This window comes from Nycticebus coucang, chromosome 6 (assembly GCF_027406575.1).
Source record: "Nycticebus coucang isolate mNycCou1 chromosome 6, mNycCou1.pri, whole genome shotgun sequence".
NCBI lineage: Eukaryota > Metazoa > Chordata > Mammalia > Primates > Lorisidae > Nycticebus > Nycticebus coucang.
Window position 1 is genome coordinate 80,792,521 of NC_069785.1, and position 22,671 is coordinate 80,815,191.

At 48.3% G+C, this 22,671-nt stretch overlaps 1 protein-coding gene across 1 annotated transcript; it reads left to right on the forward strand.

The window, feature by feature from the left end:
- Positions 1–1,137: 1,137 nt before the first annotated feature.
- Positions 1,138–19,809, forward strand: CHRNB4 (cholinergic receptor nicotinic beta 4 subunit). The gene is made up of 6 exons (XM_053594192.1): positions 1,138–1,405; positions 6,491–6,639; positions 13,585–13,629; positions 13,724–13,833; positions 14,592–15,588; positions 18,914–19,809. The coding sequence occupies exons 1-6, from the start codon at positions 1,348–1,350 to the stop codon at positions 19,052–19,054; spliced, it is 1,500 nt and encodes a 499-aa protein (XP_053450167.1). The 5' UTR covers positions 1,138–1,347; the 3' UTR covers positions 19,055–19,809.
- The last annotated feature ends 2,862 nt before the right edge of the window (positions 19,810–22,671 follow it).

A 22,671-nucleotide genomic window follows, 5' to 3' on the forward strand; every position in this document is an offset into this window, starting at 1 on the left:
CAGACTTTGCATTTCTTTTCTGGTTTTGATTCATGGAGATGATGATCTCATTTTTCAGCCTGGCTATATCTTATTATTCACTTTATATATCTCACATATTATTTTTGCAGTTTGGACAAGAGAGGATTCTCTCAAGCCTAATTTCTCCAAACCATCCTAAGGGGGGAGGCAGCTGCATTACAACAGTGTTCTTTTTTAAAGAAAAAAAATTAGATTATATTGATTATATAATCAAATTAGATTATAGCAAAAAGATGTTGGAAGAAGCAATAGGAAAGCAAGACTGAAAGTCCTGGAGAGAAGGTGGCAAAGTTGCCTTTTTTAGGTGATCACTTCCCCAGAACCTGCCCTTCCCGCTTTGTTCCTGAGTTGTTAGATTTGCCTGTTGGGGCCCACACAGGGGAGGATGTGGGGCTGGAATGAGAGGGAGAAGGAGTGTATGGATTACAGGAAGCTGTCAGAGGTCTTTCTGGAACCCCAATAGAGGAGGCAGGTGGCCGGAGGTGGGGGGGGGTTCCCTGGTGCTGACAACTGTCCTGTGATATCTCCCAAGGCCCAAAGCTATAGTACTGATTCCAAAACTTGGTGACGACCACCTGGCTGGGAGAAGGGTGTGCCTGAGTCTTGAGTTAGCTGAGCTGTCTCTGGTCAGCCCAGGTTAGCAGGCCCACAGAGCAAGACACAGCCAGCCCCTCTGGCCCATCCCCTCCCCTTAACCCTGCTCCCTTCCTCAGTCCCCAGGCTGGGTGAAGGGACCCTGAGCGGTTTCACCTTCCCAAATTCCACACACTTTTCCTAGGTGCCTTCCTGGAAAATGTGAGCAGATAGCAGTGCCCCCTCTCCTTGGCTCACTCCTGGCAGTGTCCTTTCTTTCAGCCAACTCCATGGGTATGAACTTAAGATCATTCATTTTCCCAAAGCGCCTCCACTCTTCCGCCAGCCTGAGTTTGCGGTGACAACAAAGGCCCGGGATTCCCCACCAGAGCACATTCACTTCCCTGAACAGCAGAGGCAGCCTGCACTAGCCTCTGCTCCCCTCGAGGCCTCAGTCTCCCGACTGTACAAAGGGTGCAGGCGCTGTCCTGCCCGACTCCCTTGGCAGATGGTTGGGAAGCCTGAGCAGGTCGGGAAGTACCGAGCCCAGCCACCCGCCGACAACCCACACTCTTTCGATGGGAACAGTGGGCGGGGCTCGGCGGGGCTCTCCGCGGGGTCCTAGTGACCGCCGCCAGCGCTCGTTCAGACCTTGGGGGACCAAGACGAGTTCTCTCAGTGCTTCCTCGCGACTCTCCAGTGACCCGCAATTCGGCAGCAGAGCTGGCGGCTGCCACCCCGCCCCCGCCCGCCATGAGGGGCGCGCAGTCCTTGCTCCTCCTGTTCTGCTTGGTCGCCCTCTGCGGACGCGGTGAGTTCTGCTCGGGGACGAAGGAGGGGCGCGTGGGTTGGGTTGGGTTGGGCCGCGCAGGACTGGCCACAGGTGGGAGGAAAGGGAGGGTACCCTGCGCCCAGGCTAGTGGCCCGAGGTTGTTACGGCCGGCCGAGGGCGTGGGTAGGGCAGCGGGGGCGGGCCTGGGAGGTGGGTCTGCGAGTTTGCAGTGGGGGCCGCCGCGAGGGCCGGAGCCACGCTCCGCGGCGAGCTCTTTGGGCTGGGGCAGCTGGCTGTGGGCTGGGGCAACTGGCTGTGGGGCACCGGCTCTGCAGGCAGCCACTGTCATCCCCAGCGCAAGAAAGGCTAGGGGTGCGCGGACTCCCGGGGCAGACCTGGACAGACAGGGAGGGCCAAGGCTCCATTTGGAAAAAGTCGAGACTTTTTTTGAGACAGAGTCTCACTCTGTCGACCTCGGTAGAGTGGTGTCATAGCTCACAGCAACCTCCAATTCTTGGACTCAAGTGATCCTCTTGTCTCAGCCTCCCAAATAGTTGGGACTACAGGCACCTGCCACACGCTTGGCTATTTTTAGAGACGGAGGTCTTGCTCTTGCTCAGTCTGGTCTCGAACCCCCGAACTCAGGCAATCCACCTGCCTCGGCCTCCCAGAGTGCAAGGATTATAGGCGTGAGCCACCACGCCCGCCCCTGGTGTGACTTTCTTGAAAGAGTGAGCACAGAGCAGCCAGCAACCTGGGCCGTGTGGGCGCCTGGGAGTGAGTCTGCTGCTTGCTTCAGGGGAAGTCGCCTCCAACACAGGTATTGTAGAGATGGGACACCTTAGCCCAGCCCGAGAAGGGCTTGCCCAAATCACCAGCCCTGAGATGTTTTGCACTTTGGGAGTGGCTCTCCCAGGAAATGTATTTTATGGCACCACCACCACTGGTCACACAGCCCCTGAGGGTTGGCCAGCCTGGCTGAGGGTTGGGCTGGTGAAGTGGAGCCTGCTACTCAGGAAGGTGGGGTCTCTAATCAACCCTTCTTCAAGCAGAGTTCAGACGTGGAGACAATTGCTTTCTTGCAGCCAGTTTCCCCACCTGAGTTCCAAGGGCTGCTTCAGCTCCTATGCTCTGACCCAAGCTTTTCTTCCATGCCCCAGTTGTCCTAAAGGACCAGGATTGCTTCTTCCTTGGACAGAAACCCACCAAAGAGTATGCAGGATGTAGGAGGGGAGGCATACGAAGTTCCTAAAGGGAAGTGGAGCTCTCATCAGAGATGGTGTCCACACACAGTATGTGTGTTGTGAATATGCTACTACTTGCTGGGTGACCCTGTGCCATTCTTTTTTTTTTTTTGAGACAGAGCCTCAAGCTATCACTCTGGATAGAGTGCTATGGCTTCACAGCTCACAGCAACCTCCAACTCCTGGGCTCAAGCAATTCTCCTGCCTCAGCCTCCCAAGTAGCTGGGACTACAGGCGCCTGCCACAACGCCTGGCTATTTTTTGGTTGCAGCCGTCATTGGTGTTTGATGGGCCTGGGCTGGGTTCAAACCCACCCGCTCAGGTGTATGTGGCTGGCGCCTTAGCCGCTTGAGCCACAGGCACCGAGCCGACCCTGTGCCATTCTTTTGCCCACTCTGAGCCTCAGTTTCCCCATCTGGTCTATGGAGATGATATCCCCTTCCTGTATATGTGGGGACTCGGATGTGTGTGTGTGCCACTTGCAGTGATTCTTAGGTGTGATCTTGGGGCAGCCTGCATCAGACCACCCTGCCCTAGGCTCACAGAATCAATATCTGAAAATGCAGGCTGGGAATCTGCATTTATGCAAGCATCCAGGTGAGTTATGCAGATGACTGGAGAAATGTTAACCTTTTATTTTACACTCTTTATAAAAGATAAAATCTCAACTTTAAAAAAAGTTCATAGCTTCCTTTTAATGAACACAAATCTTATGTTCCTTTCCTCAGTTAAGGACACACCCCAAGCTGAAAATCACTCTGCTTTTTCCTGGTGCCCACTTGCCAATAAGATTCGGTTAACCATTGTTTTCTGTATTCCAAAACAATAGGTATATCTTCAATATAGATTTTTTAGATTAACTATTTTTTTTCAGATTAGACACACTTACACAGTTTAGAATTCTAGCTACAGTTTCCTCTCAGATTGTTAACCCCTTTTTGTAGGGGAGCAGTTTTTCCAGAAAAGGCTTCTGAAGCTGGTGAGCCCAAGCCTCATCAGAATCCTTGGATCATGGCTGACCCCTAGTGGTGGCCTCTCTGTTTTAACTCCGAAGGCCCATGGGCTGGGATGTGACCCCTCCCCTCAACTTTATCCAAGAAGCTTCCAACCATTCTGAACTGCCCCTGTCAGCTGGGGATGAAAGGCCAGTCCCTTGTCTGTTGAGCCCAGCAGAATTGGAAGGCATTAAGCAGCAGATTGGATAAGCTTCAACATCGTGCTGAGCTGGGCTTCTCCCACCCTCTTCGTGTGGGCAGGGGGAGAGAGTCCCATACCCAGCAGCTCTGTGGTTCATTCTTGCCCCTCACCCCCACCCCTGCCCCACACTCACAAGTACAAACACAGGCATAGTGACAGGCACACACTTGCTTTGGACAACACCAGTTTTGGCCTATGCAGGGACAGAATCCTTACAGGGGAGTTAACAAGGCCCTAAAGAAGGTCAGGGAAGGGCCTCTGTCTGAAACAGGCTCCTAAACCTGGCTCTACTCCTGACTTATGGGGGTCCTTGAGAAAGTTCCTTCCCCTCATTGGTCTCAGTTGTTTCCCCAGTTGAGAAACAGAGGGGGGCGGCACCTGTGGCTCAAAGGGGTAGGGCGCCGGCCTCATATGCCAGAGGTGGCAGGTTCAAACCCAGCCCTGGCCAAAAACTGCAAAAAAAAAAGAAAAAAGAAACAGAGGGTTGGGCCAAACGATCTAAGATCTGGGAACCTCTAACTCTGGAGCCCATAACTGAGTCCCTCAGGCTCAGCTGAATGCCTGAGAGACAGGTCCAAGGATGAGCAATCTGAACATATCAGGTGGGCTCAGAGCTGGAATACCTGCCCCCATAGATTACAGAGCAGCCCTGGACTCCTGGGGTCCAAGACTGGCCTCCTGAGACTTCAGAGATGTGGGATCCAGCTTCTCCCAGTATTGCTGGGTTGGGGGCTAGGAGCTGCAGATTCTGATCACAGAGCTACCTCAGACCTACCAGATGGGCTTGAGCAAGAGATACCCTTCTCTATGAAATGAGGGGTCGATCCAAATAGGCATATTAAAGAAGGGCTGTGGGAGGGACCCGAATATAGCATAGCCTAGAGCTATGGTCTGGCTTCCAAGGTATGCAAGAGGCTGGCCTCAGGAAAGGGGTCCAGGGCACCCGAGGCAGGGCTCAAAATCTAGGCCAAGTATCCATAGGACCCCCCCCTCTGAAGAGCCCAGGGCAGTCTGGGGGAGGGACAGCAGGCAGCAGGTGCACTATGAGCATCTTTAACAAGGCACTAAATATTGCATCTGCTCCAGATAGGCAGCGAGTTGGAAAGTTCATGGTGTAGGCAGGGTGGCGGCTGCTCCCCACAGCTATACGTCTAGCCCAGCACCCACTGGAGAGTCCACCTCAGATTTGCTCAGTTGAGCATCCCTGTTCCAGGCCCTCCGGCCCCACCCAAAGAGGGAGGGGCTTGGTAAGACTCCCTGAAATGGCTCCTAAGAGGCAATCCCACTCCTGAGCCTGTTGAGCCCCTGCCGGCATCCCCACCGCCACCTCTTCAGCCTCCCTTCTTCCCTGATCCTCTCACCTGCTTTCCTGCCCCACCTGTGTTTCCTCTGCTCAACTCTGCTCCTGGGCTCTCCTGCTTAGGTGTCCTTGACTCCTCTGAGTCTCCATCTTTCTGAGGTGCCACCTACACTTACACCTAAAATATTCTCTGTGAGGACAGCACAGTATACAAGTTCAAATCCCTGAACCTCACCTTCACTCCTACACATGTGAGTGAGCTGAGACAAAGACCCAAATACCACCCGGCAAGAGATCTAGGATGTGAAGCGGGTCAGATCTCGGCTGCAGGAGCCGTATTACAGCTGGGTCTTGAATATGGCTCTGAGCTAAAAACCTCTCCTTTAAGCTCCAGACCAGGAGCCAACTGCCAGCTGGACCCCCTCATTTGGTGTCTTAGAGGGACCAGGTTTTCTGGAGGTCTAAGTTTGAGCCCAGAAAATCCCTCATTTCAGTGCTGTTTCCTCTTACAGAAAACACCACCTCACACCCAGTTCTGCACACAGCACTCGTGTGCATAACAGTGCTTCCTCCCAACCCCCCTCACTGTGAGCTCTCTGGTGGCAGGGACTGTTTCTGGTACTCTGCTTGCCATTTTCCCAAGCACATAGCTCAATGCCTGGTACACGATAGACACTCAGATATCTGATGGCTGGAGGGCTGGTGGAAATACTGACAGACGTGTCCAAAGATCAAGAAGTGAGATGGTAAAGGCCACATGGGAAAGGCAGGCGGTCAGGGATGAATGGCCTGCATGTAGAGAGCCTGTAGTAGAGATAGGTGGGAGAAAATCAGGTGGAGAAACATGAGCCAGTGCCCAGGCAAAAGGCCTTGAAAGGTAGGGAAGGGCCCTAGTCCAGTTTGTTACAAAAAGACCACTCTGGCATTGCATAGTACATGGACAACAGGGCCAGAAAGGAGGTGGGAGATCAGCAGGGAAGTTACCTGATTGCCCAGGAGTGGTGAGCTGGGGCCACAGATGTAGCAGTGGAGCTGAGAGGACAGACTGGGGGACTTGGGAAGCAAAACAGACAGGACTCGGTGGCCACTTGGATAAACCAAGGGAGGGGTCAGGAAGAAATGCCCAGTTTGGGAACTAGATGTTTAAAGTGTAGGATGCCATTCAGGAATAGGAGGAGAAAGAGGTGACATCGAGGGGCAGAGCTCTGTCTTGAAGTTATTTAACTTGAACCCCCAAGAAGAAGCAGGCCTGCCAGCACCTTCACTGCTTCAGCCCAGCAACCCTCTGCTCTCTGACCCTCTGAGCTCTCCTCCTCATTGCCATCAGCTGCAGGGGGGCCAGCTGGGAGAGGGCCCAGCAGGCCTGATTGTGTGTTTTCACAGGGAAGTGTCGCATGGCCAATGCTGAGGAGAAGCTGATGGATGACCTTCTGAACAAAACCCGTTACAACAACTTGATCCGCCCAGCCACCAGTTCTGCGCAGCTCATCTCCATCCACCTGCAGCTCTCTCTGGCCCAACTCATCAGCGTGGTAGGTGCAGAGGGCCGGTGGGACTGAGGCTTAGGCGGAGAAGCAGGCTGGGTTTTCAGTGCCTCTGCCAGGGTCTGGGGGAAAGGGTGGCCATTCAGTGTGCAGAGCTAAGAGTCGGGCAGCTTGAGTTTTATTTCTGGCATTGCCCAGATTTCTGGGCAAGGTCCCAGATTGTTCACCTGATCTTTTTTCATATCCACAAATTAAGAAATTTGCCTAAACTTTGAAGGTCCTGATCCTGCCTCTAAATTATGATTCTTTCATTCCAAAAACACCATCTGTGCCTTTGCACGTGCTGTTCTTGTTTCCTGGGATGTCCTATTCACTTTGTGCATCCTAGTTCCACAGTTTGCAGCCACTTGCAAATACATGATCTCAGTATCAATTAAAATGCCTTGGCTTCAAGTAATAGAACAACCACCTAAGAGTGGCTAAAATATTAGGACATGTATTATATCATATAACAAACAAACAAACTAGCCAACAATTTCAGGGTTGGTTAATTCATTCACGGATGTCAGGACTCTTGGTCATTGCCAATATTATCAAGATTCTGCATTGCTCTTGTTTTATCCTCATGGTCACAAGATGGTGGCCATTGCTCCAAACAAAATCTCTAGGTGACAACATGGCAAGAAGTGGCAAATCCACTTTTGGGGTTCCTTTCTGAGTATAAGGAAAACTTCCCAGAGACTTGCCCTCTCAGGCAGCCCCTATGTCTCATTGGCCAGAGGTATAGCTCATGTCAAGTCTTACCTAGACATTGGCCAGGTAATGAGGATTTCATTACCTGGAATGAAATGGAATTTCATTGGAATGAAATTACTGTAGTTGGCTTAGACTTACCAATACATGGCAAGGAGGCCAGAGGAAGACTCCCAAATGTCTTGGGTATCCAGTATTTAATGAAATCATGGTTTTGTCAACAATGAAGAAAGGAGGGTGGGAGCAAGATGACCACTGGGTAGATAGCCAGTGGGACTGCCACAGACTCTGCTCAGCTGGGTCTCCAATACAACTCTAAGCTGCTCCTCTTTATACTCACAGCCCCACCACACTTCTCCCCAGCCTGCTCAACAGATTTCCCCTCCTATTTTCAGGGGGAAATAAGAACCAGGTGGGGGGGTATTGACTGGTACAGAAGCCTAGGTGTAGAAGCAGTACCAGAGGCAGGTGGGTGAGGATGGTTGCTGTAGGAAGGTAAAGGAGGAATTGCAGCATTCAGGTGGCTGTGGGGCAGGGGTGGGTGGTGCTGAGGAAGACTGAGGTGCCAGGGAATTCCCTTCTCCCTTCTGCTGTTTCTGAGTTCGGGGCATCTGAGGGAACCATGGCCCATTGAGCCCTGTCCCTAGAAGCAACTCTGGGGGCGTTGTTCACAGGGGAGAGTTGCAGAGCACTGTGTCCAGTGACTGGGGAGGGAGGTGACCAAGGGGGCTGAACTTCATATGGTTGGATGATGGTCTTCTTAATCTCCAGCCTCCCTCTCCAGCACAATTGGCCCCCAAAAATCTATTCCTCAAATCCTCAAAGAGGCTTTGGCCAAATTAGTGGCTGGCTCCCTCCCCTACGAGGAAGCACAGCCCAAGACTGGGGAGGACTATGGAGCTTTGTACTCTTTGTCCCTCTCCCTTTGCAGACAGGCGCAGGTGGACTGGAAGGAATAAGGGCTTTCAGCCAGGTCTCACCCAGGCTGGTCCATTATTGTTCAGCCAAGGGCTTCTTGCTTAATGACCTGAGCCCAGCTGCGGCCATGCAGCTGCCACCCCTGGTGAGGGTGAACAGGCAGGCAGCTCTGCTGTGCTTCCAGGCTTTGCTGCCCCTGCCAGATCTGCTTTTGGACCCTGTGGGGTGATAGAGGCTACCAGAAGGAGGAGGGGACACAGCCACCAGCCCCACCCCTGAAAATATCACTGTAAACTGTCAAATTCCCAGAAGCTTGTGCATAGAGTAAATATTAATGTTAGGTTTTGGTGGCGAGGGTTCCTTTTATGCTTCAAGGTTTGTTTTTTGAGAAGGGTGGGTTATAGATGCAACCAGTTTAAAGATGGAAATTTCTAGCCAGGCTCAGTGGCACCCACCTGTGAGATGTCATCTCTAAAATAAAACAAAAAAGTTTTATAAATCGAGATTTCTAGAGAGCAGGCAGAGATTTAGGGTGGAATAGGACAGTGGGTTTTTGAAGCAGCTCTTTTGGGGAGGCAGGAGTCCTACAACAATGTCCTCAGATATGCAGCTGCCAGGAGTGAAGGGAGTGTGGGGGGACTAAGGCATACATGAACTTTCTGGATAATGTAAATGGTCTGTAATTTCAAAGGAGGTGTGTTACATGGGTAATATAATCTTTAAAACTGACTGACTATACACTCAAGAGTTGTGTGTTTCAATGTGCATAAATTATATCTCAATTAAAAAAATTTTTTTTTAAAGACAGCTGAAGGTTTTCAACTTTCAGCAATGGCAGAGTAGCTTGTTGCAGCTAACTTCTCCACAAGAACAATTAGAAAAGTTGGGAAAAAATGCCTCCAAAGAAAATATGTTAACCAGGACTTGAGTGGCCAATGTCCAGGAGGTGACCTTGATAGCCCGTGGTGCTTTCCCCCCACATTTGATGACGGGTATATGCCAAGAAGCTAAAAAACTGAGCACTAAGAGGCTGGGAAGCCTGGCTAAATGTTTGGCACTCTCACAGGGCTGAAATGACACAATGGGAGTTTGGGTCCCACTAAGGAAATGAGACCTTGATGGGGACCCTAGAAGGGTCAGCCTCACAAAAACTAAAACTTGCTCTGAACCAGCTCAGTCTCAGACTGTGTTAAGGTAATCTGTTCCATACTCTAACCACCTGCCATAAATCCAAAGTCAGTTCTTTCCAGAGAAAGATAAAATCAGATAAAAATTCACTAAGCATGCGGTAAGACAAGACAATGACAAAAGATCAAGAGGAAAAGGTAACAGAAACAGACACACAGATCATCCAGATATTAAAGTCCTCAGACATAGACTTTAAAATAACAGCCATTAGGGGTGGCACCTGTGGTTCAGAGGAGTAGGGCGCCAGCCCTATATGCCAGAGGTGGCGGGTTCAAACTCAGCCCCAGCCAAAAACTGCCCAAAAAAAAAAAAAAAGCCATTAACATGGTAAATTTTATGTTAAGTGTGCTTTACCACAATTTAAAATAAATAAATTTTCCTTAAGAAAAATAACTGATGATGGGCGGCGCCTGTGGCTCAAGGAGTAGGGCGCTGGTCCCATATGCCGGAGGTGGCGGGTTCAAACCCAGCCCCAGCCAAAAACCAAAAAAAAAAAAAAGAAAAATAACTGATGTTAATACGTTCAAGAAAATTACAATGATTCAGAATTTCTCCAGAGAACTAGTAATTATATATGTGTGTGTATGTGTGTGTTGTGTGTATATATATACATAAGGTAAATTTCAAACTAAAAACATGTAAAATCTTTAAAGCTCATTGGAAAAAATTCATTGGATAGATTTAATAGTAATTGGTCATAGATAGCAGAAGAGATGAATAGTTAACTGCAAAAGAGGTTAATAGCAAACATCTAAAACCATAGAAAGAAAAAAAGGATGAGAAATATAGAAAAGAAGATAATATGGTATATGATTTTTTTTGAGAAAAGGTTTGACATGTGTATTCAGAATTCCAAAAGGAAGATAATAAGATGGAAGCAATATTTGAAGTGATACTGGTTGAGAACTTTCCAAAGCTGACCAAAGATATTAAGCTACAAATTCAAGAGACTATATGAACCCTGTGAGTAATAAACACGAAGAAAAGCAAACTCAAGTACATCATACTCAAACTCCTGACAACCAAAGACTAAGAGATAATCTTAAGAGCATCCAGAAAAAAGATAGAAAATAAAAACAAAACCCCAAGAGCAATAGCAAGACTAACAGCTAAAAAATGGGGAAAAGCCAGAAAATAGAATGCCATTTTTTAAAGTACTATAGAAAAAACTCCAGCAAACCTAGAATTAGACAAGGGTTTTGGAGCTACCTTTTAAAAATGAATGTGAAATAAAGATTTTTTTTTTTTTTTTTTGGCCGGGGCTGGGTTTGAACCCGCCACCTCTGGCATATGGGACCGGCGCCCTACTCCTTGAGCCACAAAGATTTTTTTTTTTAATTCTCTGTTTTTCAAAATAAAGAATTTAATGCCAGGAGATCCAGTAAATGAAATGCTAAAGGAGGTTTCATTTAAAGAAAGTGATTCCAGCTGGAAACACAGATATATAAGAAAGAATGAAGCACATCAGAAGAGATAAATATATGGATGATTTTACACTCATTGACACTATAAAACAATAAAAATATCTTGCAGAGATTCAACTCTATGTAGAACTAAACACATGATAATAGTATCCCAAAAGTCAAGACAGGTTAGATGGAGTTAAAATGTTCTAAAGTGCTGTCTTACTTTAGAACTGCTAAAAGTAATAATTTATACTATAGTCTAAAAAATTGAGTATATATATTGTAGCCCTGAGGGTACCTATTAAAATAAGAATCACATTAATATGGGGAGAAATGGAATAATAATTAATCTTTAAAGGTCATGAAAAGAAAGAAAAGGGAACAAATAGAAAATAGATGGTAGGTTTAAACACAAATAGTTGAGCAACTACATTAAATGTAAATGGCCTAAATACTCAAATCAAAACTAGAAAATTGGCATGTATCTTTCTTCCCTACCTCCACCTCTTATTCTTCCTCTAAATATACTGGAATGTGGATGTTATGACTGGGGCTCCAGGAGTCATCTTGGACTGTGGAGACAAGGACCATACTCACTTTTCTTTGGTAGAAAACAAAGCTGTTGGCTCGGTGCCTGTTGCTCAGTAGTTAGGGCACTGGCCACATATACCAAGGCAGATAAGTTCAAACCTGACCTAGGCCTGCTAAACAACAATGACAACTGCAAAACAAACAAACAAAAAACAAACAAACAAAAAATAGCCAGGCGTTGTGGCAGATGCCTGTAGTTCCAGCTACTTGAGAGGCTGAGGCAAGAGAGTTGCTAAAGCCCAAGAGTTAAAGGTTGCTGTGAGTGTGATGCCACAGCACTCTACCGAGGGCAACATAGTGAGACTGTCTCAAAAAAAAAAAAAACAACAAAAAACAAAGATGGAAGGAACCTGGATACTCAAGGACTATATAGAGCAGAACCACTGTATAGATCCGAACTGTTAACATGAGAAGGATATAAACTTGTACTTTATTTCAGCCATGCCTGTGTTACTGTGCCTTTCTATTATTGATGGCCCAACCTTATCTTATTGACAGTCTTACCCAGTTGAGAGTTCAAGAAAGATTCCCTGAGGAAGTGACTGTCAAGGTGATATTAGGAAGTTATCTTGATAAAGAAGAGGCAGGAAAAATAGTACAGAGTGAAAGCATGAGGCACATTCAAAGAAGTAAAGAAAGCCAGTGGGCATGGTGCACAGAATAAAGATGCACAGGGAGGTGAAAAGAGGCTTGGAAAGTTGACAAGACCCTGTAGACACTGTGAAGGAGTTAGATTTTTATTCTATATGTGAAGGAAGCCAAGGATAAGATTGAGGGGGGAAATGGGCAGGAATTTTGGAAAGTTCATTCTGGCTGCATAGGAAGAACAGGTGTGTGTGTGTGTGTGTGTGTGTGTGTGTGTGTGTGTGTTGTGGTGGTGTATAGAACAGACATACATCAGACCTCTTCAGAGGTCTGTGTCCCAATGGAGGCCCGTTCACTATCTATAGCAAAAGTATTCTGCTTTATAAGGTTTCTTACTGTGTAAGCCTGTCTGTCTCTTCCTCAATAAGCTTTGTTTCATGCTTATAAAATAAAAAAACAAAGAACGGACATATATCAGTGTGGAGATCTTTAGTGGTCTGGGTGAGAGATGCATGATGGTAGCCTGGATTATTATAAGATTGATGTATTCATTCAAAAAATACTTACTGAGTATCTGACACCTCCCAGGTATGCTTCTAGGTGCCTTCTTTCCTCAGAGTCCTTAGATTCTAGTGTGAAGTAGTAGACAACACACAAATAGATAAACAGGGTTGGGGTGATAAGTGCTATGAAGAAAAATAAGTCAGGGTAAAAGAAAGAGAAAAAGAGTCTGGGGTGCTAGTTTATGCAGGAAGGTTGAAGAAGACGTCTCTGACCATCTGACCAGGTGACATTTCTGAGTTGACATTTCTGACATTTCATACCTGAAGAAAGGGAAGAAGTCGTCTGGGTGGATTTCTAGGAAAAGGGAGAAGTGTGTGCAAAGGCAGAAGCAAAGAGCATAGCAGGATTGGGAGGAGCAAACAGCACAGCGCTGAGACGTAAGGTTACAGAACTAACGAGGAGGGCTGGGTAGGGGATCACTGGGGCCTGGAGACTCTGGGAGTCTGGGAGACTTTGACTTTGGCTCTGGATGAGATGAGGAAGTGGCAGAGGTTTGGGCAGAGCAACATAGTCTAAGGGGCTGAGGTTTCAAAAGGATTCCCCTGGAACAGGCTAAAGGCAGGCTAGGGCAGTGCAGGAAGAGCAGTTAGGGTGCTACTGTAGCCATCCAAGTGACAGGTGATGGTGGCAGGAGAGATGGAGATCAGCAGATGAATTTGAGACGCACATGGGAGATAAAAGCTATGGGACTTTACTGATGGGTTCGACAGCAGGGTGTCAGATCAGCTCCCCAGTTACTGGATTGTGGAGCTCGGTGGCTCGGGCTACCATGCACCAAGACAGCAATGTCAAAAAAGGTGTGGGAGAAGATCATGGGCTTTGTCTTGGACATGGTGTGGGTGAAATACTTTTGAGGCAGCCAAGAGATGTTGGAGAGGCAGTTGATCACATGGGCCTGGAGCTCAGAGTCTTTTCCATGATAAAGCAAGTTCCTTAATGCAAGGGCTCCTCCTTCCCTGTGAACTAATAGCTCCATTTCCCTTCTCAGAATGAACGAGAACAGATCATGACCACCAATGTCTGGCTGAAACAGGTAAGTGTCCTGCAGGGCCAGAAGATGTTCCCTCCAGGGCTGCCCTTTGGTGGCAGTGGACCTACAAGTGACAGGGCCTTGCCTGTCTGTTCAGGAATGGACTGACTATCGCCTGGCCTGGAATAGTTCTCGCTATGAGGGTGTGAACATCCTGAGGATCCCAGCAAAACGCATCTGGTTGCCCGACATTGTGCTTTACAACAAGTAAGTGGCAAAGGTTGGCCAAGGCCTGGTGATAGCCAGGCCAGGGAAGCAGTCCCAGCCCTTAGGGGTCATACAGGCCTAAGTCCAACCCTGGGCCCCATCTGTGCTTCACACAGACTTAAAGGCATCAAGCTGGAAGAGGAAGAGAGACAAGCAGAGCCAATGCCCTCAGTTACCAATGGGGTATCACCTCTACCCGGGGCCCTTTCTGTCCTCCACACCATCTTTGTGAGCCTCGGTTGCTGTGTTGGTGTTGGCTGTTGTAGCACTGACTTACTATGCACAAATATCTTAGGAGCTAAAAAGGGAGCTAAAGAGATTCTTCTTGGGTCATAATTATACTAGCAGTATGTAGCATGAAATGATTGAGAGTGTGTGGTCCAGGAACACACAGGCCTAAGTTCAAATCTCAGCTATACTGCTTAATAGTTTTCTAACTTTGAAGAAGTCACTTTTAACTACTCTGGGCCTTGGCCTTACCGTCTGTAAAATGGGGAGAATAATAAAACCTACCTCACTGGACTGTGGTAAGGCTTAAAGAGCTATTCTGTATGAAGCCTTCAGAGTGCTCCACAGTACGGCTCGCTCTACCACATAGTTGCCGAGAAAAGCAGGCCCCTTTCAGTGGAGGCATGGGAGGTGGAAAGGGTGGGTGATCGATGGGAAATAACCCCAAAGGGCTCTTTGGTGAGTCCTGAGGATGGGCCAGGCCTTGTCTCTGGGTTTCACAATGTTTTCCATGCCTGATTCCACCCCAGCGCCGATGGGACCTACGAGGTGTCCGTCTACACGAATGTGGTGGTGCACTCCAATGGCAGCATCCAGTGGCTGCCCCCTGCCATCTACAAGAGCGCCTGCAAGATTGAGGTGAAGCACTTTCCCTTCGACCAGCAGAACTGCACCCTCAAGTTCCGCTCCTGGACCTATGACCACACAGAGATCGACATGGTCCTTATGTCACCCATGGCCAGCATGGATGACTTTACCCCTAGCGGTGAGTGGGACATAGTGGCCCTCCCTGGACGAAGGACAGTGAACCCGCAGGACCCCAGCTATGTGGATGTGACTTACGACTTCATCATCAAACGCAAGCCACTCTTCTACACCATCAACCTCATCATCCCCTGCGTGCTCATCACCTCCCTGGCCATCCTCGTCTTCTACCTGCCTTCCGACTGTGGTGAGAAGATGACACTGTGCATCTCCGTGCTGCTGGCGCTCACCGTCTTCCTGCTGCTCATCTCCAAGATCGTGCCACCCACCTCCCTGGACGTGCCGCTCATCGGCAAGTACCTCATGTTCACCATGGTGCTGGTCACCTTCTCCATTGTCACCAGCGTCTGCGTGCTCAACGTGCACCACCGCTCACCCAGCACCCACACCATGGCACCCTGGATCAAGCGCTGCTTTCTACACAAGCTGCCCACCTTCCTCTTCATGAAGCGCCCTGGCCCCGACAGCAGCCCGGCCCAGGCCCCCCAGCCTAGCCAGTCATTCCTGATGAAGACCGAAGCCACATCCTCTGCCACCTCTGCCATGGGCACTACCAGCCCTTCCAACCTCTACGGGAACTCCACGTACTTTGTGAACTCTGCCTCTGTGGCTCCCAAGTCTCCAGCCAGCTCGGAACCTGCGGGGGTCCCCAGGGATTTCCGGCTCAGGTCCTCTGGGAGGTTCCGGCAGGATGTGCAGGAAGCATTAGAAGGCGTCAGCTTCATTGCTCAGCACATGAAGAGTGACGATCAAGACCAGAGTGTGAGTCACTAGCTAGTCGTAACCCCTGCCCACCTGCCTGACAGAAAGGGCTCAGATAGTTAACACCGGTTTCCCACTTCCCACAGTAAATTCACATGAAACAGGGACTCTCAAACTCTGAATAAGAAGTCTAGAACTGAAAAGAGTTTTATTATACCTTCATGATCTGGGGGAGAGGAAGTACCAGGGATATTTTTTCATTTATTTGGGGTTCCTCAAGCAGACTCTGAGGTGGAGATTTGTTGCAGGAGGTTTATTTGAAAGGTGATCCTGGAAGATCAGTGAGGAAGGAGGGTGAGTGAGACAGGGAGAGGATGAAAGGCAGGGCAGGGTATCAATGAGTAGGGTACTGCTGTGGCCTCTGGAGCTCAGTCCTCTGGCAGACCCTCTGGGATCAAGCCTCAGAATCATCCCCCTGGAGGGAGGCTGGATATTTACTCACCAACTCCCATCCCTGATGGGTTGAGGGTAGCTCCCCACCCTTGCTCCCCTGTACTTCTGGGTTATGCCAGCTTGCCAGAGCAAGCACCCCTGGTGCTGGAGAAAGCTGTGGGGGCAGAGAAGAGAGGAAATGGGAAGCTATCAGTGGGCTGGGAAATGATTCTGCAGCCTTCAGGGAAACCTAATGTGCTGGGGCACAGTGTGGAGGTAGGTGGTATATCTGCCCCATCCTCTTCAGAATTTCAAAATGCTTGCAGGAGTATGGAAATATCAATTAAAATATTATTGTTACCAGGGGAATACATTATCAAGTGGGATGACTAGAGTTACAGATTTTTTTTAAAAAGAGGTTAAGTTCAGAGGACAAAGCAATGAATGCTAGAGTTTGGGTATCTCAAATGACTCCTTTGAACAAGTAATACTTCCAAGGACAATTTTATAATAACTACACTGAATGTGCCAATGTCAGAAATTTTCATACCCATTTCTGTACCAGGCAAGAGAACAAGTTTCAGACTCTTGTGAATGTTCTTATTTCAACACCTCATCTGACTTCTTGAATGGGTTTTTAACACATAACATGGTGTCTCCCCCTTTGCAGCTACTTGGAAAAAAAGAGGACATCTCCTTGTTCTTATCTTTCTGAGCTATCTTTTCACTAGCTGCATTCTCAAAGGAAGCACCAGCATTCCATTAGTTAGCAGGAGAGCAAAGAGCAGGCTGGAAAAGCTCCAGAATTGCACTGTGCAAAGGCATGAAGAGAATTGCCAACAAATAGAACATAGGATGCAAGAGATTCTTCTGAATGTAGTTCTCAGACCAGTAGCTTTGCATCACCGCATTTTTAGGTGCTTGTTATAAATGCAGAATCTCAGGCCCTATCCCGGACCTGCTAACTCAGGATCTGCATTTTAACCAGGGCCCCAGGAGATTCCTAGGTTCATTCCAGTTTGAGAAGCACAACTGTATAGGACTCAGATTTCACCTTTTGAAAAATTAATTTGATCATGCTGTTCTTTAGTTTAAAACCATTCAGTAGTTCAGCATCGCCTAATTCATTGGCTCCTAAACATTAATGTGCAACTTGGGGCCTTTCTGGCTAAATGAGAACCACTTGGGCAACTTTCCAAACTGCAGCTTTGGGTCCACCCATCCTGATAGAGCCAGGATCTCTAGGAGAGAAATCCAAAAGGCAGAATCTTTAGCCAGATCCCTGGGGTTGTGTGTACACATTCTAGGTTGAGAAGCACTGGCCTCCTGTACCCCCAACTAAGCTGGCACCGACCTTAAACTCTCTCTTCAAACTGACCTCAGTACCCTCTTGGCCCTCATGGACCTCCTGCTCTTTCTATCTCAATTAATTACAAGCCTTTAGAGGGAAGGAGCCAGGCCCCATGGTTACAGTGGCCAACAGTGTTCATTAAACTCCAGTCACTTCAGGTGCTCTGCCAGGAGCTGATGTACGTCACTGCTAACTTTGCCCGGAACCCTGAGAAGTGGTTTTTACTAGAACCCCCCATTTTACAATGGGGAAAGGAAGGCCCAGAGAGATTTACTGACTTGCCCCACATTACACAGCAGACAGGGCAGAGCCAGGTCCTGCACCTAAATCTGAAGTCCTTGAACTGTCTAGCCCTTCCTGTGCCTTGCCCTGCACTGCATGCTTGGCGACTTACTGGTTGATTGACTTTCTCATGTCTACTCGGAGAAAAGAGGTTTTCTTCCCTTCCAGAGTCTGCCTCCCCTATGATAGTCTATACCATTTCTCATCTTCAGTGCTTTCATCCACCCTAGTGATTAGCTGGTCACTATAAATAGCACAAAAATATATAAAGAGGGGGGAAAGTGCAGACACACACACACACAGAGAAAGCTGTTTGAAATTAGAACCGACAAAAAGAAAGCCAAGGTGTGCTCTGTGTGGGGAGCTGTGCTGTGCCCAGTTCTGTATGGTTGGGCGTGAGGGGCTGGCTTGGCAGGATTATCCTGGAGGGTACACACACATACCATTGACAGGGCCCTGATAAACTGGGTCACTGATATCAGCTTGCCTGTTGCTACCCACATTTCTAGCTCCAAAGCCTCTACTGATCTTCAGAGCCTTCTGATCCAGCCCCTCTCTACCAGGGAATGTATGCAGTGTGAACCATAGGCCAGGGGCATGAAAACAGCCATGGGGGAGGGAGGCCAGGATGCTGGGCACAAGAGCCTCTCTCTGGGCATCCCCCCAGTGCAAAGGAGGCAGGCCCGTGTGTGGTGGCGCCTCTGGAGGCCAGCCAGGTCTCTGCCAACCTCATACCCCACAGCTGGGTCTGAGAAGGTGCTAAACAGAGACACAGAGACAGAGACCCAGATAATGCAGCAAGAGAAGACTGGCTCTTAATTACAGGACACAGACACTGCAGCGAATAGAACAGAGCAAATTAAACAGCATAATTTCCAGGTGTTCTTCAATCCCCCTTTGCCCTGCTCCCACTGAGCTAGTTGGGCCCCAAATCTTCCATTAGGCAGAACTGACTCAGGTAGAGATTTGGGGATAAAGGTGAGAAGAAAGGGCCTTGCAATTCTCAGGGATCATCCCCCTCTATTATATAACCAAGTATTAATGACCTCTTATGTTCCTAATTTTTCTATATAGCCCATGTTCCCAGTCCCTCCAATGTAATGTGTAGGACAGGCAGGGCCCTGTGCAGGAGGAGGACACCCTGCGAGGCACAGAGTTGCCCAGCTGAGAGACCAGCCTTGGACTCAGATCTTGCCACTCCAGTACTTGGTTCCAAGCCCATAGCGTGGTGGTCCCCGGCCAGATAGTGGAGGCCTGACTTGGGGGAAGGAAGAACTCCAGGGCTCAGCACCTGTGACCAGCCTCTCTGTCTACCTGCAGGTCGTTGAGGACTGGAAGTACGTGGCCATGGTGGTCGACCGGCTGTTCCTGTGGGTATTCGTGTTCGTGTGCATCTTAGGCACCGTGGGGCTCTTCCTACCTCCCCTTTTCCAGACCCACACACCTTCTGAGGGGCCCTAGGCTGCCCAGCATGTCTGAGGGCCCCTGGGTTTTGGGGTGAGAGGCTGCGAGTGGCCAAGTGCGCAGTTTGTTGTTTCCTTCTGAATAATGGCTGGCTGATGTGGCCCTAAATAAACATGTGACCATCAGCCATCAACCCCACCAAACCAGCCACAGCTGGGAGCGAGGCAAGGGTGGGGGGCCTGGACTATTCTCTCTGAATGCCTTGGAGAAACCCCAGAAAGCCCCAGCTGGAGAGAGGCTTCAAGCAGTTTAATTACAGTCCATCTTCCTTCCCTGCACGAGGCACTGGCCTAAAGATGAGCGTGCTGGGAACACCAGCTATGCGCTAGGCATGGAGCTGGCATCTGGGCCTTCCTCTCAGCCCATCCTCCTCCAAGTCTCCCGGTCCAGTCCCTCACACAAGTGAGCATCCTTCCCAGCTCAATGCCTTTGCCTCTGTGTACCTTCCATCTGTACCTTCCTCGCCGGTGCTTCCCAAGCTTTTTCCGTGGCTGCATCAGTCAGGGCCCTGCTCCAGTCCTTCCCGGCTCCCATGACACCTCCTCCAAGAGGTCCTCCTTAATCATCCTTCCTTCTAAAGCAGCCTCCCCAGGACTGCCTCATCCCACCCCCTTCCTCGAGTGCTCCTCTGCACCCGCAGGTCTGATGTGCCACATTGCCACCCACATCTCAGCCACTGGAGTGTGGGCTGCATGAGAGCAGGGGGTCTGCACCTTCGTGTTCCCTGTGGTGTCCCCAGGGCCTAGGACAGAGTTCAGCACACTGTAGGCACTCAATAAATGTTTGTTGAATGAACAAATGGTTCCTACTGTTATGCCCAGGAGTTCCACAAAGACCACACTGCCAAACAAGCCAAATCCACAGCAGAGTCCCTTTGAAGAGCCAGCCAGCGACTGCCTCAGTGTCCCAACATGGAGTTTCTGAGACCAGCCCCAAGTGTTAAGGGGTCAGGTTTTTAAGGCTTGGTCTGCATCCTGGTTGGCACACAGGCTGCCCAGGTGCATTCAGGTAGGTTAGCAAGCATTGTACAGAAACAGAATTTTGTGGTTGGTCACATATCTTTTTTTTAGTACTTTCCCCACCTAGTATTTCTTAAAGGAGAGTCCGGAGACAGTTGATACCTCCTGGTCCATTTCTCAAGGAGTTAGTTAAGCAAGACGTCAGTAAGTACTTTCCCATCTATCTTGAGAGTGAACCAGACTTACTCCATATTTTTTTCTTTTTTTTTTTTAAGAGACAGAGTCTCACTTTGTCACCCTTGGTAGAGTGCCGTGGCGTCACAGCTCACAGCAGCCTCCAGCTCTTGGGCTTAGGCGATTCTCTTGACTCAGCCTCCCGAGTAGCCGGGACTACAGGGGCCCACCACAACACTCAGCTATTTTTTGTTAGTTTGGCTGGGGCCGGGTTTGAACCCGCCACCCTCAGTATATGGGGCCAGCACCCTACTCACTGGGCCACAGGTGCCGTCCAGATGTACTCCATTTGGTTGAGGGCTTGCAGCCCAGAAATTTGCCAGGAGTTAACTGGTATTTTTCCACTTTAGTCTACCAGGGGTCCTCAAACTTTTTAAACAGGGGTGCCAGTTCACTGTCCCTCAGACCATTGGAGGGCCGGACTATAGTTTAAAAAAAAAACTATGAACAAATTCCTATGGACACTGTGCATATCTTATTTTGAACTAAAAAAACAAAATGGGAACAAATACAATCACACCGCCACATGTGGCCCATGGGCCATAGTTTGAGGATCCCTGGAGCACTACTCCTCTTTCAAGCTCAGGTGCCCCCTTCTCTCAGCAGCCAGCCAACGCTGGCTCCCCCACCTGAAAGGCAGGGCCAGCTCCTCTGTGACGCCACTACTGGTCATGTCCTGCTTTTATGTCGGGGCCATGTTTGGGGCTGTCTCCCTCACAGACATTCTTGCACCATGCCTTACACTTAGTAGGCACTCAGAATATTTGTGGAATAGAGGAAGACTTTTTAAAGAATTTTATTTTTAAATTATTATACAATAAATGGACTTTTAAATATATACTTCTATGAATTTCAACACATGTAATAGATTTTTGTAACCACTCCGGTAATCAGGATAGGGGAGAGATCAAAGCAGCTCCCTGCTCTATTCCTTTATGGTCTGGCCTCCCTCTACTCCTAAGGCCCTAGCAGCCGTGTAACTTTTCTCCATCACTATAGTGCTGTCTTTTCAAGAAGGCCATTTAAATGGAATCATAAATAACTCGCCTTCAGGAGAAGACTTCTTTCATTTAGCAGATTCACCCGAAGTTTGGAGGGTATCAGTAGTTGGTTCTTTGTATTGCTAAGCAGTGCTCTATTGTATAGATATATTGAAGCACAGTCCGGCTGTTTCCAATTCTGGGCAACTGTGAATTAGAGCTGCTATAAATAGTCATGTATAGGACTGTGTGTGAAGAAAAGTTTTCATTTCTCTAGATACTCAGGGATGTAATTGCTGGCTTATTAATTAAGTATATGTTTAATTTTTTTATAGAAACTGTGTTTTCCAGAGCGGCAGTACAATGTCGCAATCCCACCAGAGTGGGAGCGAGTGTTGCTCTGCACCCTTGCCCGCCCGCACTTGGTACTGACAGCATTTTTTCCCTTGATTTTAGCTATTCTAGTGGATGTAAAATAGCATATTACCCTGGTTTTAACTTGTATTTCCCTAATGGCTAGTGATTAGCATCTTTTGAGATATTCTTTTGTCTTCTGTGTATCTTCCCATCTGTTTACCTCTTGCCTATTTTTAAAAATTGGGCTGTTGGTTTTCTTACTATTTAGTTTTATAAACGACTTTATTCAGGAACAGTTTACAAACGATAAAAGCCACCCATTTTAAGTAGACAATTCCATGTTTTACAAGTTTATCACCATAATCCAGGCCATCTGTGCTTACCATTGAGGTTTGAGGGTTATTTTTTAATATATAGTCTAGATACAAGTCTATTGGATGTGTGATTTGCAATATTTCACAAATGAAGGACTTTTTTTTGCCAGAAGACAAGAATATTTTAACTGTGGGTCTGAGAGGTGGGTCCTACAAACTGTCTCCATTTGTTTGGTTTTAACATGGATAAGCAGCACATTCTGGAAATAATAAAGGCAACTCACATTTGCTGAATGACAAGAAGAGAAATGACCACACAAGTCCTTCCCCCTGTGATAAAGGACATCAAGGAAGCCTTTGTCATGTGCCCTCCACAGTCCCTGGTAGGGTGGTCAGAGAGGCCAAAGGGCCCTGGCCAGGTCACTGCGCTGTTCGCAGGGTACCCAGAGATACAGATGGGGTGGGGGGGGAGCGGAGAGGGGGAACAGGAGGGCTCTGCAAGGAGCCAGGAGTGAGAAGCCTGCCGCCCTCTCTGCTCAGTCAGAAAAACAAATGAAGCTTTATTTTCAATTTTGCTTTCTTTTTTAATTAAAGGAACATTTCAAACATATTTTAAAAGTAGAGAAAATATAATAACAAACCTCCAAGTATAATCACCGAGCCTCAACTATTACCAATTCAGGGCCAATACTCTTTCAGCGGACTTCAACCCACCCCCGTGCCCCCTAAACAATAAGGACTTAAAAAAAAAAACTGGTATCACGTCTAAA